We start from the raw sequence: 19,426 nt of genomic DNA, 5'->3' as shown, positions 1-19,426 counted from the left end.
AATTGTCATAGTCACATACTTTTCCTGTTCAGAAACGCCACTGGCATGTGAGCTCAAGGTTAGCCTCTGGTTACTCAATGTGTTTAAACACCCTTGAGCTGGCGTTGTGAAACTGTGATGCGTAAGTTCTGTACTCCATCTGCAGTTGAAGCTATTTTTAGAGAGATTTTAACGAGAAGTTGACCCAGCGCCACGCATTATTTTGTATTTTAGGGGAAAAAAAGGAACCGTTTTCTTATCTACTGACTGTTACATCGATTGATGTGGAATTTTACGTCATTGATACGGGATTTTTCAGACGTTCAACGAAACAGAGCGTTTGAGAGTTGTTAAACCTAAAGTGCAATACCGATCGATTATAAAAGGGCCTACATGATGAAACGGGCGACTCACGCAGGATCAGGTAAGAAGACGTTTCACCTTTACCCCGAAAAGTTTCAGCAGGACCCTGAAGTTGGCCCAAGGTCAGAGATTAGGGGCAGTGGCCCATTCACAACCCTGAACTCCCAGTGACGTCAATGCGCCGTAGAGCGCATAACATTCCGTCCCTGTCTGGGGCGTTACTCATATTAGGTTGCCAGATTCTGAAAAATCCATCTTGAGACTCCTAAAAGGGTAAACGAGGACAGCCATGAATTTCTTTTGGATGGCGTTGTGATGATCAGTAAGAATGTATAACCTGATAGATTTACGATTACAATATACGAGAAATTCTGCTCACATGATTTATGCACTTATGCATGTATGTCACTTTGTCTTCAAGCATCTACTAAATTAAATTGTGTTGTTTTAAATCTTACAGATTTGATTTCTAGTTAGTCCCCTGGCAGGTTTCCCACTGCAAGTCGATTCATTTCATTTGCTATAATAACGTATATTTACACATGCTAATTTATCAGCGAGCAAGTTCGGAAGTCACGCCTCTTGCTATTACGATCAGCTGGAGGCCCTGGAAAAAAACCAAGATTTATAACTGGCCTTAATGAACTGGCAACCCTACGGCATCTCTCTCCGGCTCTGAGCGAAACGGTCGCATTTGAGTTGTTCGCCCAGCTCAGCTGTCAGGTTTGGGGACGTACGTACAATCTAGAAATGAAAATCTGGACTTCAGAACACATATTCAAGTGAGTAATTAAGATTAAATTATATTTTAAAATTTTCATCGTGAAACATAATGACCGTTGTAAGTGTTTTATTGTTTCAAGCGCTAAACTATAGTCCACGATAAATGTAGCTACAGTGACATCTCAGCTAACGTTAGCCGGCAGCTATCAAGAACGTGAACATTTTACAAATAAATACATTGTCACAACTAAATAATGTCATTTTGTTAAGCCAGTTACATCATTGGCAAGTAGCTAGATCAACTTATACGTTTACTACCTTGTCTGGATGATTAGCTAGTTTAAACAATGTTAACAACGACAACAAGGTTAGCTAGACTAAAGCAAGTAGCCACGGCTGTTCATCTCTATTAGCAACTTGGCTAGCTATAGCCAACATTACCCGAGGAAGGCATAATTTGTGTGGGCTACGAGACCAGTTTAGAAGGGTATGTTCCCATTTCTTGCTTATTGTTTTCCGTAATTGCAGCCACTTGCACGCAACCATGGGATTCATACTATAAAACAAATTGCATAACATTCTTCGAAGGCTCGACCGTGACGTCACTAAGAGCGCGCCAAGAATTTACTAGCACGTGTAGCATTTAGCCGTTAGGTGAGCAGCTAGCGAAGTTTCGACCTTGGCGCACTTGCGAGTTTAATTTGTCTTAAACGGTTTTAAACTGTATTTTTATGCTTTCGACTGTGCACTCTAATTTGTTTTCCTAGTTCAGTTCACGTCTTGGTCCTGTTTGCCATTATGTTTAGTTTTTACAAAGTCATGTTAAACAGTCAATTACCAATTATGAATAATAATAATAATCATTTGTATTACTATTCTTATAATTATTGAGTTTGATCTACTGTATGCTTAATTCCTGTGCTGAGTGAAGTCCCTCATCTCGTTCTCTCCTGTACAGCCATCGCTGGGAGACCGTGACCAAGGCAGCGATGCAGAAGTACCCCAACCCGATGAACCCCGGCGTGGTGGGTGTGGACGTGCTGGACAGACAGGTGGACCCCCAAGGCCGCCTCCACAGCAGCAGGCTGCTCAGCACGGAGTGGGGGGTGCCCTCGTTTGTGAAGTCTGTGAGTCGTCAAACCCCCGCCGTGGTTTCCCCAATCATCCACATAACTGTCACGCACCCGATTCCTACAGCCGTTACTGAATCTGTGCAAGAGGAGGAGAGAGAGCTGATTAACTCTTTACAGAGAGGAGGGCGATTTTTCAGTGCCTGACTCCTGAGATCTAAAAGGCGCCATTTTGTTGTGTTGGCGGGATTTGGAATGAGAGCCCAGCCCGGTATTCACCAGCTGCAGAAGCGACCCTGCTGCTCCGGGGGGGCATCGTGAACATCGCGGTCCGTTTCGGCGAGCACCCGCTGACCTCTGCTCTACTTCTGTTAGCCAGAGGCACACAGAGGCACAACATTCCCGTGTGACGCAACAGCTGATCACATGACCTGGCAGGTTATAAAAGACCTGGAGTTCATGACACACAAAATGTGCAACAACAAAAAAAATCTATACACCCAAACCTGTTACTCACATACGCACACCTACACAAAAAAATAAAATAATCTACACTGCATTTTCTGATTAAGAACAACACTCATTTTTTTGGCTGCTTAATCACATACTTTGGTCTTTAAAATCACTTGTATTACAGTTTACAAGGTGTTTTGCTGAGAGAAAATAATTATTCATTGCAAAAACTCCTGCCCCTAAGGTTACTGGCACAGTGGTGAACTTTGAGCATTACTCTCAAAATGTTTTGTCCTCTACTGCACAATTTATTACAATGTTGCCATCTTAGTGAAAGGAAATTTTGCTGTGAAAAACTTTTTAAAGATCGTTTGTTTTTGTTGCCGAACGTGCAGTAATTTTGGTTGCCTGCACGTGTCTCATTGTATTTAAGAGCAGTGGAACTGGTCCTGAATAACAGGTGTAATTATAGAACCTGGCTCTGCGTATGTTCAGTGTTTGTGCAGGAGTGTAATCCCTTCCCTTCCCTCCCTCTCTAGATCATCGGAGTATGCGGGTCCCGTACGTACATCCAGGAGCATTCCGTGGTGGACCCCAGAGAAAAGACCTTTGAGCTGAAATCTACTAATGTGAGTCTCCCCTGCTTCTGTGTGCCTGGAAGAGGATACCACTGCTGGGGGGGGGGCAGAAGGGGAATCTGCTGTTCAGACTGTCAATAAAAACTGCTGTGAGACAAAGAGTTGAGCCCCTCTTTGTTTTCTATGAAACTGACGACATCTGTCCTATCTCCATTTTATCTGTGATTAACTACATTGAGAAAAACGAGCTGTTTTCCACCATAACCCAACCCTCCCCTCTCCTCTCCTTTCCTCCTCTCAGATCAGCTTCACCAACATGGTGTCCGTGGACGAAAGGCTTGTTTACCGGCCACACCCTCAGGACCCAGAGAAGTGAGTCTCCTTTTCTCTCCGCCTCCTCTGAATGCTGCTGCTGCTAACCATAGACATGCATATTTAACTAGACAGGCAGGTACGCCTTCTGCTAACCTATGTACACTCTATGGTACTAACGGCCCAAATGTGTTCACATGAGCAAGCAGTTTCAGCCATTTCTGCTGCGAATAATCTTAATTGTGCAGCTGCATTTAAAGCTTTTTAAGAAAGTAAAATGTGTCTACGAACTAAGAGGTTAGAAATGTACAATTTTAGAGGCCACAGACTGAAGATCAGCTGCAGTGCTCGATGCCCCTTTGGATAAAGCAATGAGTCTGTTTGCGGTCTCAGTTCTGCATTAGAGCCTTTTTTTACCTGCTTTTCTCTCTCTCTCCCATGCCATCAACCATAGGAAATGCAGCAAAAAAAAAAAAAAAGAAAAGGTCCTTGCAAGCTCAGACTACTGAAGGCAAAATGCATTATACACCCAAACACATGCCAGACACAAGGATGAGGAGAGAAAATTGCGGTCTGCTAGTCTTGTGATCAAAGTAGCAGAGAGAACAGCCTCCTGATCTGTAAGGCCGTGTGTGCTGGTAGTTGCGTAATGGAGGTTGTCTGGATGATCTTTGATCTCTGTGACCCCCCCTGCGTCCGTCTCTCCTGTGCAGGACTGTGCTCACACAGGAGGCTCTCATCTCTGTGAAGGGAGTCAGCCTCAGCAGCTACCTGGAGGGCCTGATGGCCAGCACCATCTCCACCAACGCAAGCAAGGTAAGGCCCCCTCGGCTTGGAGCCTTACACCTAAAGGAATCTCTCTTTCCATTGATAAAATAAAACTGCTGGAGCTGCTCATTTCCCTGCAGAACTGCAGGTCAGTTCCATCTAAGACCAGCGAGTTGGGAGGTTTCTGCAGAAGCAGTGTAAGGAACAGAAGGGTGATTTCTCACGTGTGTCCGTGCCCGTCTCCGTCTCCGCAGGGGCGAGAGGCGATGGAGTGGGTGATTCGCCGGCTGAACGAGGAGATCGAGGACCTGGCGGCCACGGCGCGGGACACTCTGCTAACCCCCATGGCCGCCGCCGCCACGGAGCAGTGACCAACCGCGCGTCCGCCCCCCCGGCCCCGCCCACACCAGGCCCCGCCCCCTCCTCCCACCGCGGGAAACTCCCGCGGTCATTGGCTATCTATATTAGATATGAGCATTCTCAGTGCGGAGCACACTGCTCCTTTAAAACTCTATGGGGTGGGGTTGGGGGTCGGGGGTCGGGGGTTCTGCATGCGGGACGTCCCGGCAGATGCAGCCAAACTTCAGCGGACAGAAGAGACGTTTCATTTTCCCCTCCGTTACGTTTACACCTCCCTGCACTCGCATTCTCTCTATCGCTACACCTGCGCTATGCTAGCAGACACTGTGCTCCAGACCCTGCGCTACAGACTGTGCTGAGCTCACCTGGCTGCAGGTACAAGCTCTGCACTAGCAGACCCTGTGCTACAGACCCTGCGCTACAGACTCTGCGCTACAGACCCTGCGCTACAGACTCTGTGCTGAGCTCACTTGGCTGCAGGTACAAGCTCTGCGTTAGACCCTGCGCTACAGACTCTGTGCTGAGCTCACCTGGCTGCAGGTACAAGCTCTGCGCTACAGACCCTGTGCTGAGCTCACCTGGCTGCAGGTACAAGCTCTGCGCTACAGACTCTCTGCTAGCTCACCTGGCTGCAGGTACAAGCTCTGCGCTACAGACTCTCTGCTAGCTCACCTGGCTGCAAGTACAAGCTCTGCGCTACAGACTCTGTGCTAGCTCACCTGGCTGCAAGTACAAGCTCTGTGCTACAGACTCTGTGCTAGCTCACCTGGCTGCAAGTACAAGCTCTGTGCTACAGACCCTGTGCTAGCTCACCTGGCTGCAAGTACAAGCTGTGCGCTACAGACTCTGTGCTAGCTCACCTGGCTGCAAGTACAAGCTCTGTGCTACAGACCCTGTGCTAGCTCACCTGGCTGCAGGTACAAGCTCTGCGCTACAGACCCTGTGCTAGCTCACCTGGCTGCAGGTACACGCTCTGCGCTACCTGTGAGCCCGGCAGCGGGTGCGAGGTTTCGGAACGCCAGCGGTACGGGGCTGGGAACCCGATGGACGGAGGTCACTCTCACGCGGCCAAAACTACGGGGACGAACAAAAAACGGATTGTGGACCTGTGGAACTCTGAACAAACTTCTCAGGATTCGGTGGTGTGTGTGTGTGTGTGTGCGTGCGTGTGTGTGCGCTTGTGTGCATGTGAAGGAGGGCTGTGGTTTCATTAACTCAGCTGAAAGCACTCTAACAGGTGGTTCTGCCAGACAGACATCTCCACACTTGAATGTCATGTACTGTAAACTCATTTTGTTTTTATTTATCATCATTTCTATCATCAGCGATGGTAGCTTAACAAACCGAACAAAGAAGACATTTAAAAGCAGGTTATGCTTTATTTTATTATGGGAAAAAAAAAAAAAAACGGTCAAATGCATTGTAGCCAATCAGTTATGCTTTCGCATAATGTTAGATGCAAGACTGAGGTAAAAAAAAAAGTATTGAAAAAAAAAACACCAAATAGAGAGGAATGCACTGCAGCGAATGAGGAATGTGTATTTATTTGGAACGCTCGTGTTTCTGAATGCCAGTGTGTATAAAGAGGGTCCAAAACTCTGTACATACCTCTGAGCTAACTTCTGCATCTATCAGTGGCCACACTTATACGCCTGATGCACTTAATTAAGGCTTCAATGCTTTATTTAAAAAAAAAATTAAAAAAAACAAAAAAAAAACTGTTATGCAGTTCTTAGGCATTAGTGAAATTGCAGTGATGCTAAGAAGGTAAACTAATTATCCCTTAATTACACGCAAACCCGACCCTATGGGGAGTGTTCTCGTGTTTTACTGTGACCTTGCTATTGCATTGCGGTATTGTGCAAGTTTGGATCTGTTACACCTGTCGCTACCTAAAAACACCACTCTACCTGTGCATCTTTTCTTTGTAGGTGAGTGTCTGCTTGACTGCCAAGACTTGAGTGTGTGTTTTTACGTGTTACTCACTAGAAAAGAAAAGTATTACCGTGAAGTGTTTCTTAGTTACTGCAAATTCTGTCTTCTGTTGAAAATATGTTCATGTGTTGACGTGAGTGTGAGAAGCTTTTTGAAACTGCCGCCTGAGCAGTCTAACCGTTTGTGACGTTGGACATGGACCGTTTAAAATGTTATTTTTGAGCTCGAGCGATTTAACGTAAACGGCACTACTGTATAAACCCAGGCCAGTGAATTTCCTCAGCTACCCCCTGGTTGTTAAGAGTTCCCACGGCTAACATTATTTCATTATGAATATATAAAATACCTCCTGACATAAAGAAAACCTTGTCTTTTGTCTTTTTTTGAAGATGAAATCAAAAAGAAAAAACAAGTGTCGGAACCGATGACTGTCGAACATTCCGTTATCGCGGCGCTAAACTTAGCCAATCAGTAAGATCATTTTCCAAAATTAATTTCTTCATAGATGCTTCATTATTGTTATTAATTGTATCACATCCATCAGTTACTGGTGAATGGACAGTATGGCCTTTTTTTATTGATGAGGGAAAATGACCAGTTATAAATCACTCGACTCTGCAATCAAAATTATATTTAAATATGGATCATACACAAATAACCAAATAAAACGCATACCATGGTCATTCGGAATCGTGTTTATTGCGAAATCAGGGGAATTGCAGTGTAGCCAATAAGCAGCGAGACGGTTTAGTGGACTGCCAATCAGAAGTGCACTTGAAGTCACAGAAGACACGTCAAATCAAACCTCGAAATGACATACTTCACGTCTAAATTACGTTATTTTCTAGGTTATTACCCTTAAAAGTATCCATATCGTGTGGGTTAACCCTACAGCTCAATGTGCAAAAAATATGATGTGTTTGAATTAAGTGTTGAATACGAGTACCCAGGATTTTCACTGATCTGAAAACGGTTCCTTTCCAGCGGTGCAGAAACCCAGCCATCACAGCTGCTGTCCCGAACGCGCCGCCAGCTCTCTGACGTGCTTTACTTGGTTCACTTGGTTTTGTTAATTTTTTTACAAAGAATCTTTATGCATACACACACTATACAATCTGACAAAAAATATTTTTCTAAAACCGTACGCCAGTCATTGCAAACAGTGGTGTCTGAACTGTGTTTTCTGAAATACAGGTGAATTGGTTAGTGGAATTCTTATGCGCATTACAGGTAGGGTGTAGCCCACTGTACGACTGTGTTCCTTGTTTTACAATGGAGGGGGTTCTGCTGAAGTGGACCAATTACTTTTCAGGTAAGACGGGCTATTAGCTGCTGATAAATTACAAATATTAAATAAGCTCGCGGATATCAATGTTAAACCCTACAAAGCGAACAATGTTTGAGATTTTAAGATTTGGCGCGTTGTGCCAAACAGATTAACTAGCTGCCCGCATCGTTTCAGTAGCTGGAAATTTGTGCAGAGTCACGTCAATCGGTCTTTTCCAGGTCGCTTGATAGCCAGTTAAATATCGGTTTGTTATTGATTTTGTCCAGCAATTGTATAAAGATTCTGACGCTTAAGCAAATTGCATAAAACAGCCATCTAGATATCTAGCGAGTCAACGCACGTAATTTCGCCAGTCGGTATGCGCACAGCTACCGCATTACAAGTTTTCCTGGTTATATCAGGCTAACAGAGCAATCGTAAATATAAAGTAGGATTATTACTATACACATCCTTTTTTAAATTCCATTAGTTCAATTTTGCACTGAGTCAACTAATATAAGGCGTAATGGGGAAAGACAGCATGGATTTTACGCGTTTGGTGAGCCTGTGCATTCTATCTCTGTTTAAGGGTGGCAGCCTCGTTATTTTGTGCTGAAGGGGCTCTTCCTGACCTACTACCTGTCTAAAGAGGACGTTGGTAAGGCCATCGAGGGGAGCATGAAGATGGTGCTGTGTGAAATCAAAGGTTGGATGCCCTGTTCTCCTCCACAGTACACCTGTGTGGATCACCTGAAATGTAGTTCATTAGCCAGGAAACACTCACTTAGCATTCCTCCCGCAGTTTATTTACGTATTATGAGCCACTGGCTAAGGTTCAGTCAGCATTCGCCCTTAACCCCCATTCGCAATTGAAAGCGCGGGTTTTTAATCGCCAACATAATTAGTCAAGTTCACTGAAGCTCAAATGCCTCTCGCCAATTGTTGTCTGCAACGGGGAAGCACTTCAATATACCTTAGCACCGCCTCCCTGGACGATTCCTAAACTAATATTGATGAGGGAAGTAGGATTGTAACCTAGCGTGTATGCAGTGAAGAGAAAGAGAGAGAAAAAACGCATACACAGCTAACGAATGAAAGGAAAACAGACAACTAAACCAACCTCGCCATGGACGGAGCCTACCTGCTGCAGCCTGTCGGCGAAAGGCGGTCCGAATACGGCCGGGTCAGCTCCACTGTAGTCCTTGCGTTCAAGAGTTTTTCCTAATTATAATTTTATTTTACTTTAAAAAACAAAACCAGTCGCATCCATGTCCCTCTCCTTGCTGAGGGGTGAGACAATACCGTCGAAGCACCCTTTTTGGCCTGGTTAATCCTTCAGCGACTCCTGAACATATTCTTCAATACATTGCGCATATTTCCTTCATTGTCATCCTCAATTATTTACCACTTAATTGACTTTCACTGAACGCAGGCTCAGAACCAAGAGCGGATAAGTGGTTGCACACAGATAGTGCCGCTATTAACACCCTGGTTAATCCTTCATCACCTGGAGCACCAATTAGGCAATCAACGAGGTAGCCCCTCCCTCCGATGGAGCGTCATCTCGTGATTACGTCAACAGCAGGCGCCCCCAACAAAATAACACAAGTCAAAGCTAAGGTCGAAAGTTGATTAAATCCAGGACATTACTCTGGGTACTGTACGTTATAGCAGCTTCTGATTTTACATTTTGCAGAGATGTACGTAGCTCTAATATGAGTTAAATGAGTAAGAATCTAAAACAGTGATACAGGAGATTAAAGACTCGTTGTCTCAATGTTTGTCTTGTTTTTTTTGTTGTCAAGTATGTATATGATTTATTTGAATTGCATGGTGATCCCTGCTCCCTCCCCCCTCTCTCTCTCTGTGTCACGCACATGCGCGCACACACACACACACACACACACACACAGTGGTAAATGGACTGCATTTATATAGCGCTTTTATCCAAAGCACTTTACAATTGATGCCTCTCATTCGCCAGAGCAGTTAGGGGTTAGGTGTCTTGCTCAAGGACACTTCGACACGCTGAGGGCGGGGTTTGAACCGGCAACCCTCCGACTGCCAGACAACCGCTCTTATCTCCTGAGCTATGTCACTCCACAGTGCATCCTACAGATGTCCAACGCTTTGACCTGCACTACCCAGGAGAGCAGAGTGTGTGTCTGAAGGTGCAGAGTTCGGGGGACAGGCAGCGGTGGCTGGTGGCGTTGGGTTCAGCCAAAGCCTGCCTCATAGACAAGCGCCCCGAGGCAGAGATGGGTGAGTGTGCAGGGTGATTTTGGGGGGTGTGTGAGGTGGGTGAGTGTGCAGGGTGATTTTGGGGGGTGTGTGAGGTGGGTGATTTTGTGGGTGAGTGCGCAGGGTGATTTTGGGGGGTGTGCGTGGTGAGAGATTTTGCGGGGTGATATTGGGGCCCACGTTCCCTCTGTGTTTGCTGTTGTGCAGAACTGACGCAAAGCAACAACGGTCTGAGGGTGAAGAGGTCTGAGCTGCAGCTCTGCTGCCACCTGCTGGTGGAGCAGGTGCATGCGCTTCAGGGCTGTGTCCAGCCCTTGGAGAACCAAGCCCAGGTGAACCTGCCACACAACTGCACTGCTGTCCTTAGACAGACTGCCCATATGTCAGAAAAGCACTGGTACTCTCACCTGATTGGCTTCTCCCGCTTGGCTCCCCAGCCCTGATTGGCTGAGCTTTCTAACCCACCTCCTGGTGTAGGGTTAGGCCACACCCTCCGAGGTCTTTTAGAGGGATGCAGATAATGTCATCTAAAACATATCAGTGGTGATCAGTCATCAAAGCTTGGCTCATGTTCACAGAACAGACCTGGCTTCCTGCTAGCTGTACACACAGATAAACACCGCACCTGTTAACCCTCATCAGCCAGGTGAGAGGGTGTGTGGCTGATTTGAGCAGATAAACACCACACCTGTTAACCCTCATCAGTCAGGTGAGAGGTGTGTGGCTGATCTGAGCTGGTGTTGTGTGGTACTGCTATGCTAAAGGTCATGTAGTGCTTTGCATAATTTAAAAAAAAAAAAATCACTTTTCTGAGCCAGTATTTCATCCAGGTGCCTTTGCTACGCATTGACTCTTATTTTTCTCTGACTCTGCTGAAAATTTCCTGGTTGTGTTCCCAGATTTGTGTTTTTGGCAGACGGAGTCATAACAGGCCACAACCTTTTTTCAGAATTCATTTATTTCATCCAGAGCATTTAGGTGATTTTGGTGTGAATGTGGTAGGTGTTGAGAGACGGCTGTGTTCTGCTCCAGTCCCTGTTAGCGTTTCCTCACTCTTTTGCCCTGTGTTGTGCTCCAGTCCCTGTTAGCTGTGTCCTCCGCCCTCAGAAGGACTTGCTCAAGGTTCCTGGGAACTCCTGAGGAGTGTGGGAACATGTGCAGCTGTGATACTGTCCCTCAACCGTGCGCACTGGCACCCCCCGTCTCCCACTGCGCAGTGGGCTGCCCCAGGCAGCAGCTCATGTTCCCAGTAAGGTCCATTTTCAGGATGAGGGGTGGCCGTTTTTTTTAAGGGGCATGTTCCAATAGTTTCCTTTCACGTGCCATTGAATATGGTGATCTCTGTGAATCCATATAAAACGTCTGAATGTAATTGTGCAGTAATGATCTGTCTTTAGGTTTCTGTACAGTCATTAGTGTTGGTGAATTGTTTTCCAGTTGACTTTCACTGCCAGACAGACAGATGGCGCTGTTGCAGAAAGGTAAGATGCGTTTATCATGCTGCACTGTGCGACCCTGTTTTGAAACATTAATGAAGGTGCAGCAGCTCAGTTGTGTTGTGACAACTGAGTGAGCTGTTCATTCCATTAATGTTGTGTGCTGTACTTTGTTATGTACACGATGTGGCCCATGATCTGTGTGTGAATGTGTTTTTGTGTGTGTGTTTGTGTGTGTGTACGTATGTGCATGAGTGTGAATGTGTTTTTGTGTGTGTGTATGTGTGTGCCTCTACCTGTTTTGGCAGGCCGGTGCTGTTGGGTTTGGGGGCTCAGAGTGGTCAGACAGTGAAGAGGAATATTGAACAAATGGCTACAGTCCACATACAGAGACGTCATATCGGCTGTACTGGCTGTATTGGCCACCAGGGGGCGCCTCTCACACCTTCAAACAGTGAGCAACTCCTCATAGGATTCAAACACATTCTCTGGTGTATGCTCGTATCACTTATAAACAGGAACTTCGGTGTGTGTCCCTGCTTTCTCCAGACGGGGTGTCAGACAGCAGGAATGACACGTACAGGAGAGGGGGGGTGTTTCCGGAAGTGACGGACCGTGGATTTCCACCAATCACTGCCCGAGCCAACCTGCAGGGAGGGGGGGAAGGATGTGGGGTGCACTGCAGAGGACACGTCGAGTGACTGCACCCCAAATTACCCTTGGTGTGCTGCATGGATGATACAGCACAAAGCACCACTCTCACTGGGGAGAGAGTCGTGAGGGGTTGGGTTGGGTTGGGGTTTGGGGGGTTGGGGGGGGGTTTGGGATTGAGAATAAATAACTGAGACTTTTACCAAGAAACTGCTAATGCCCTGGATGTTTACACAAAGCAGTCTGAAAGCACTCTACGTTACACGGAGGCATTTTGCAGACACTTTAATCCAGGGCGACTTTTACAGGAGTGGATGTAATTAAGCCACTTGCTTAAGTGCAAACGATTTTTACCCACATTAGACGCAGCGAAATGACTGATCCGTTATCCGGCTGAGCCTTCAGACGAAACTCAGTGTAATCCTGCCAGTGCACACACACAGCACAGAGACTGACCCAACCCCAGAGGGCCTGGAGCGGGATTTTGGGTAATGTGTCTCTTTAATGGTCCTTCGATTCTCAGACTTCACAGGGACACGTACAGAACATCTCACATATTAGTTCACTCACAGGTAACAGCATGTAAATGAGGAAAAAAATAAACCATCAAACCAACAATCAAACAAGATCATCAGTCTTCTCATTGTGAACACCGTTCAGCACTTCATTTGTAAAACTTTTTTCCCCCCATATTGAACATTTATTCCTTTACACGTACAGTATATGTAATTTTGCAATTATGGAATCAAGACTCGACCCCTGAGAGATCAGGATGATGTCATCCATCACCCCTGCTCCTAAAGGTTTACACACATAGATGAGGCTGAAGTAGAAAATGCAAGAAGAGCTCATTTGAATTTTAAATAAGCTATTTAAAATTAAAAAAAACATTTGCGTTTATGAATACTCCCATCACACGTTATGGTTGCAAAGTCCCGAAGGTGTGAGAGGTGAAGGTGTTAATAATGGCACCCACCGAAAATCCTGGCAAGGTAGATACTGTCTGATGTCACTTCTCAGTGAAATGGAAGAAAGGGGAAGGAGAGGGGAAATTACTTGTGGGAGGGGCAATGTCTTTGGTGGGCGGAGCAATGACACTTCCCTCCGTGCGGCCTGTAAAATGGCTGCCGTGCATCACTGAGGTGGGGACTACACACACACACACACAAACACGCACACACACACATACACACACACGCACACCACACCACACATACAACACAACCGACACACAGCACACACACCAACACCAGATACACACACACACCACACCTGTGACTGAGCAACCCACACACACACACACACACACTCACACATACACGCACACACACACACTGAAGGCACTGTGAAAATGCAGGTTGTTTTGGGCCTGGAAGTGACACGGCCCGCCCACCTGCACCCAAAGCCTTCGCTCCTCCTGATTGGCTGATCAGGAGACTGGAATAGAGGGGGTGCAGTAGGTGGGCAAGATCTCAGGTCTGAGTCTAGGCCCCCACTCCAAGCTGTCTCCCACAGTTTGGGGACTTCTGTACAGGAGGGACCCACACCATTTAAAGTGGATCTGAAATGTGCTACAAGTTACATTATTTTTATGCATGCGGTATACATAGATGTGTGGATACACAGATGTATTATTTTAAAAGGGAGCTAGTGCTAATAATAAAGTTACATTTTTGTTTAATCTCTATTTAGTTACCATTTTACAGGTTTTCAGACACACTCTTGGTCAGACATAAACATGTTTCCATCTCACCGATTCTGCTTTTATCATAATGGGACATGTCTATTTCAGCACAGATGGGCCAAAAAAAAGAAGAGATAATTTGTTGTCAAAATAAATAAACAATAAATTAACTATTTAAAAAAAGATAAAACCCAAGCTGTATACAAATAAACACACTCAGGTACCATTCAGACTGCAATCATGCTGCAAACAGGTACCAAGATGATTTAAAAAAGACGTTTCAAACACAGTAAAGAATGTGCGACACAGGCGAGTTACGGATGCTTAAATCGTGTGAAATTAAATTTGGCTTCGTAAAAGCAGCTCAGGTTCGGCAGCCCTTTTAATGTCCACGCTTTTAATTCCGGATCCACTCAGGACGGAGAACAGAGACACAGGTTTGGAGCAGAGACACTGAGGACACGGGGGACAGACAGACACCCCACGGAAAGCTTGTCCTCACGCAGGGGACACACAGACACCCCACAGAAAGCTTGTCCTCACACAGGGGACACACAGTATTATACAGTTCAGAATTAACGTACGCGTTTATACAGCATATATGCACATATATATCCATGCATATATTCAACTCACAGCTAACATTGAGATTGGGGGGTGGGGGCACTGTTGTGTGCTAAAGTGGGGGTGGGGGTGGACTATTGTGTGCTCATGTTTGGGGAGGGGCTATTGTGTGCAGTTTCACAGATATCCTGCTCTCTCCAGCTAATACAGAGTGTAAACAGTTTCCATTTTTTCCACAGTAAAAATAGCATCTTTTGAGCCAGCAGTAATGCTCGGTTGCAGGTGCGAGTACTGGTGAGTATCGGAGCGTGAGGCCGGGCTTGCAGGTACTACAGGTAATGCTGATGTGCATAAGTGTGAGAAAGCCCTCTCTACCTGAGGGAGGAGTGGTTTAACATGCCCAGGGTGCTGCTGGGAAAAATGCCACACACTGGCCCACAGGAGAGAGACCGTCCAGACTGATGTAAACAGGTTACAGATGAATACTGTGTGTTTGGAGGCTGTGGGTGTGCACGTACAAACACACACACACAGCACTTCACTGGAAGGGTGATGTGTGTCATAAATAAATCTTTTATGTGGGTGTGTATATATGTGAGCATGCGTGTGTGTGTGTGTGTGCGCGTGTGTGTGGTGTGTGTGAGTGTGTGTGTGTGATGATGTGTGTGTGGAGTGTGTGCTTGCGTACATGTGTGTGTGTGTGTGATTGCATGGTGTGGTATGGTGTGCTTGCTTTGTGTGTGTGTGTTGTGTGTGTGTGTGTGTTGTGTGAGTGTGTGTGTGTGTGTGTGTGTGTGTGTGTGTGTGTGAGTGTGTGTGTGTGTACGTGTGTGTGTGTGTGTGTGTGTGTGTGCAGCATGCAGATTTACACATTTACAAGGATAGGCCTACTGCAGATAACCTGGCAGAAACATCACCTGGATAGAGGGGGGAGAAAAGAGAGAGAGAGGAGGAGAGAGGGCAGGGGAGAGGGAGAAAAAGGGAAAAAGAGAAAGGGAGGGAGGGAGATGGAAAGAGAGAGGGAGGGAGGGAGGGAGAGGGAAAGAGAGAGAGGCAGTGGATTTGAGCGTATAAACAGTAGACATGTGAGACTGAATGCATCGGTAAGTTGACACAGCAAAACTTTTGACTGATAAATTGATTATTGTACAATAATCAATAATGGACCCCTCCCTCACCTGGACCCCTCCCTCACCTGGGCCCCTCCCTCACCGGGCTCCGGTCACTAGCTGGCTGCGCTCTGCTGATGGATCAGGTAAACTTTGGCGGAGTCGTCCATCTCAGTGCCACACAGCATCCTGCCCCTGAACACAGAACACACAGAGACACTACTTAACACTATCCACACTGAACACACAGAACACACAGAGACACTACTTAACGCTACCCACACTGAACACACAGAATGCACAGAGACACTAATTAACACTATCCACACTGAACACACAGAACACACAAGATCCCACTACACACAACACTACCAACTGATTTGCTGAGAGAGATGCTGCTGAACGCTATCCACACTCAACACACCGAGACAGGCTGCTTAAAACTTGATTTGTGAGGGGTAATGCTAGCATCCCTAGCATGCATTTCAGTTTAATTTAATCAGCAGAAAATGCTGCTACTGCCCTTCAATCATAATGCCATCACCTCAACACAAAAATAAAATGATGAAAATAATAATAATAATAATAATAATAATAATAATAATAATAATAACAACAATAATAATAATAATAATAATAATAATAAAGCAATGCCTGCAGCAGTGAGTCTAATGCGATTATCATTCACGTGACTCGTGTTCGTTCAGGTCCGAGCAGCATCAGGAACACGGATTCACACGGATTCACACGGATTCACACGGATTCACAGATCAGCTCACCTGTCGTTATCGTTGATGTCTGTGGCGTTGCCTGAACACATGAAGAGGGGAGAGGGGTTAGAGAGGACATTACATCACACAGGACATTACATCATAGAGGACATTACATCACAGAGGACATTACATCATAGAGGACATTACATCATAGAGGACATTACATCACAGAGGACATTACATCATAGAGGACATTACATCATAGAGAGGACATTACATCACACAGGACATTACATCATAGAGAGGACATTACATCACACAGGACATTACATCACAGACGCTCTAATCCAGAGAGACACAGAGCGCAGGAGAAACACACACACACACACACACACACACACATGCGTGTTCAGCTGATTAATATGAGAGACAGTGCCAGAGCTGGCTAACAGCACTCCCACACCAGGGAGTTAAAGATACGACTTCACTAAAGCACTAGCGCCAGCTAGCTATGCTAACCAGTATGGTACATACTGAGAATATACAGAATACATCCATAACTAGCACAAAGAGGAAAATATAAAGCTATAAAATATGATAATCGAAAACCATAGAAATTCCACAACCTCAACTGGTACAAAAGGGGAAAGAATTAAGGGGAGTGGAAGCGGAACCAAGATGCAGTCTGAAGGGGTGGGCCAATGATTCTGCTGTCCTGGTCGCCATGGGTAGATTGTTCCACCACTGGGGGGCACCAGTAGAGACAGAGACAGAGGTGGTTTGGTTGGGGTGGGGTGGGGTGGGGTGGGGCGGGTAAGATGGCTGCTGTAGTGCGGGGGAGAGGAGAGGAGATGGAGGAAGAGAGGAGAGGAGATGGAGAGGAGGAATAGAGGAGAGGAGATGGAGAGGAGGAAGAGAGGAGAGGAGAGGAGATGGAGAGGAGATGGGAGAGGAGAGGAGATGGAGAGGAGGGGTAGAGGAGAGGAGATGAGAGGAGGAATAGAGGAGAGGAGATGGAGAGGAGGAATAGAGGAGAGGAGATGAAGAGGAGATGGAGGAAGAGAGGAGAGGAGATGGAGAGGAGATGAAGAGGAGGAAGAGAGGAGAGGAGATGGAGGGCAGGGTCTCACCGTTCTCCACATTGAGCAGGTAGGTGTCCAGGCCCTCTGTGGAGCTGATCACAGTGTTCCGTTTGCTGTCTGACACCCTGCTGGGCCACACATTGAGTCAAGGTAAAGGTGTCAGGCCTATCATACTGTTTGGACTGATCACCTTAGTTCCTGCATATTGACATACCCTGCTGGCCAAATCATCTGACCTCCAGTTAAGGTTCAGGTCAGTTGATGTCTGTCCTTAACTGTATGTGATTCTGTCATCATCTCTGGTCTCAATTTGACTAACAGGAGATAGTAAAATGAGTTGATCCAGCTAGATGACAGTGAGCTGTCGGGTAACTGATCATCCCAGGTCTGTGCTAAGTCTGAACAGGAGAAGGTTGGGTTATCAGCTAATGGAATGAGCTGATGGGTACTGGTTCGAAGGACTCCCCAGTGGGGCTGGGGCCAGGGGGCAGTGGGGCCAGGGCGGGCCATGGCGGGCGCGCTGGAACAGCACGTTGCTGAAGGCGATTGGCTCATTTGTGCGCATAATCAGCGGGTTGGTAGGGGAGCAGGCGGGGTTGTGTCCCGGGCGAATCGGCTTGGCTGAAAGAGAGGAGGAAAAAGAGAGAGAGGAGAGGGAGAGGGAGAGAGAGAGTGTGTGTGAGAATGAGAACAGTTGCATGAGAGGGAGAGATAAAGGGGATGAAATCAGCAGCTGGAGTATGGCTTAGGGCAATGCCCTGTGAGAGTTATTACAGCACTTTAAACTTCCCAGAGCAGTCTGGGGTTTACTGTGCTGTCTGTAAACAGCCTGCTGACTGCACAGAACCCACAGCGACGATGGGGCGCAATTCCTCATGAGGCCACTGGGCAGAGTTTTTACATGCTGTCAGTCGCTGGCAAGTATTAACCAATCAAAAGCATTTTCCTGTTCACAGACAAACACTACGATTGGTCCAAACTGGTCTACACATTGTTCAGGTTCTCCCGGAGCAAAGCCCTGCTTCCTTCCTGCTCGGCCTTATGGGATATATATCGCCAGAGCCACTGCAGCCCTGAGAGGCGGGCCGACGCTCCACAAACCTCATACTGGTTGGATCTACAGCGAGCTGTCAATCACTGACATGTTTGACATTTGAGCCAATCACAGTGACTTTCCCCTCCACAGAAAAAAACACTTTTCAGGATTTTAGCGGTTTTAAACTCCATCCCCGGCTCCTGTTTTGTTGCCACGGTGCCAGGCGGTGAGGGCGCAGTACCGATCTGCGCAGCGTGGGGGCGCCGCAGCGAGTTCTTGGCGCGCATGACGTCCTTGATGCGCTCCACCTCCTGCTGGTAGCGCCGCCGGTCCTTCATGGCGCCCTCCTTGGCCTCCTTCAGGGCCCCCTCCAGGGCCTTAACCCTCTCAGCCGTAGACCGAAGACGTTTCTCCAGTTTAGGAAGCTCACAACGCAGATCTGCATTGTCACGTACCAGCTGCAGGGGGGGGGGGGGGGGGGGAGAGAGGGAGGGAGAGAGAGAAAGAGAGAGAGAGAGAGAATTGAAGGGAGATAAAGAGGGAGACAGAAAAGGAGAGAGAAAGGATTCAAATTGATGAGAAAGAAGTTACAGAAATATTTGGATAGGCACTCTTAGTTAATATTGTTATGACTAATACATCTACTGCTACTGCTATTACCACTGCTACTACTACCTACAACTCCTACTACTAATACTACTACTACTAATAATAATAATAATAAAAACAATAAAAATAATGATAAGAATGTGATGTGCAGCCAGTGATTTCTAGTTCAGTCTGTAGAAAGGTGTCTTTGTTTTAACAGATTTCACCCACAAAAAGATTCATCACTACAGATCTGACAGCATCTACCAGTCTGGGTTCAACAAAATTATTTTCTGTAAAGAAGCAAACAGCTCAGTGTGTGTCCGTGTGCATGGACGTCTGTGTGTGTGTGCGCGAGCGTGGGTGTGCATGCACGTCTGTGTGTGTGCGCGAGCGTGGGTGTGCATGCACGTCTGTGTGTGTGCATGTGCATGCATGTGTGCGTGTGTCTATGGTGATATCCCATCAGTTACACTCTTACACTCAGCAGTGAAGCTGAGTATGCAGTATGCAG

General features: G+C 46.5%; 3 protein-coding genes across 3 annotated transcripts in view; 2 read left to right on the top strand and 1 right to left on the bottom strand.

The window, feature by feature from the left end:
• The first annotated feature begins 964 nt into the window (after positions 1-964).
• LOC135235175 (PRELI domain containing protein 3B-like) lies at positions 965-6,905 on the top strand. The gene is made up of 6 exons (XM_064300423.1): positions 965-1,124; positions 2,024-2,192; positions 3,128-3,217; positions 3,468-3,538; positions 4,192-4,294; positions 4,501-6,905. The coding sequence occupies exons 1-6, from the start codon at positions 1,093-1,095 to the stop codon at positions 4,615-4,617; spliced, it is 582 nt and encodes a 193-aa protein (XP_064156493.1). The 5' UTR covers positions 965-1,092; the 3' UTR covers positions 4,618-6,905.
• Positions 6,906-7,446: 541 nt separating this feature from the next.
• On the top strand, positions 7,447-13,024 carry LOC135235174 (pleckstrin homology domain-containing family A member 3-like). The gene is made up of 8 exons (XM_064300422.1): positions 7,447-7,853; positions 8,398-8,514; positions 9,915-10,070; positions 10,257-10,381; positions 11,128-11,298; positions 11,487-11,530; positions 11,794-11,939; positions 12,035-13,024. Exons 1-8 carry the CDS (start codon positions 7,814-7,816, stop codon positions 12,184-12,186), a joined length of 951 nt encoding a protein of 316 aa, XP_064156492.1. The 5' UTR covers positions 7,447-7,813; the 3' UTR covers positions 12,187-13,024.
• A 2,131-nt stretch (positions 13,025-15,155) lies between these two features.
• Positions 15,156-19,426, bottom strand: part of LOC135235037 (kinesin heavy chain-like) — a 34,898-nt gene continuing 30,627 nt past the window's right edge. Inside the window, exons 24-29 of the mRNA XM_064300235.1 lie at positions 18,566-18,782; positions 17,738-17,909; positions 17,337-17,413; positions 16,273-16,303; positions 15,597-15,688; positions 15,156-15,301 (exon numbers count right to left, since the gene is read on the bottom strand). Of these exons, the coding sequence (XP_064156305.1) occupies positions 15,610-15,688; positions 16,273-16,303; positions 17,337-17,413; positions 17,738-17,909; positions 18,566-18,782 (576 nt within the window). The 3' untranslated portion in view covers positions 15,156-15,301; positions 15,597-15,609. The remainder of the gene's footprint in view (positions 15,302-15,596; positions 15,689-16,272; positions 16,304-17,336; positions 17,414-17,737; positions 17,910-18,565; positions 18,783-19,426) is intronic.

Source organism: Anguilla rostrata, chromosome 11 (genome assembly GCF_018555375.3).
Source record: "Anguilla rostrata isolate EN2019 chromosome 11, ASM1855537v3, whole genome shotgun sequence".
NCBI classification, from domain to species: domain Eukaryota; kingdom Metazoa; phylum Chordata; class Actinopteri; order Anguilliformes; family Anguillidae; genus Anguilla; species Anguilla rostrata.
This window is presented reverse-complemented; position numbering and strand designations above follow the sequence as displayed.

Coding starts and splice junctions, on each gene's coding strand:
- LOC135235175 (XM_064300423.1), top strand. CDS start 1,093: ATGAAAATCTGGACTTCAGAACACATATTCAA. Junction 1,125..2,023: donor ACTTCAGAACACATATTCAA/GTGAGTAATTAA, acceptor TCTCCTGTACAG/CCATCGCTGGGAGACCGTGA. Junction 4,295..4,500: donor TCTCCACCAACGCAAGCAAG/GTAAGGCCCCCT, acceptor CCGTCTCCGCAG/GGGCGAGAGGCGATGGAGTG.
- LOC135235174 (XM_064300422.1), top strand. CDS start 7,814: ATGGAGGGGGTTCTGCTGAAGTGGACCAATTACTTTTCAG. Junction 8,515..9,914: donor GGTGCTGTGTGAAATCAAAG/GTTGGATGCCCT, acceptor GTCACTCCACAG/TGCATCCTACAGATGTCCAA. Junction 11,940..12,034: donor GCCTCTCACACCTTCAAACA/GTGAGCAACTCC, acceptor TGCTTTCTCCAG/ACGGGGTGTCAGACAGCAGG.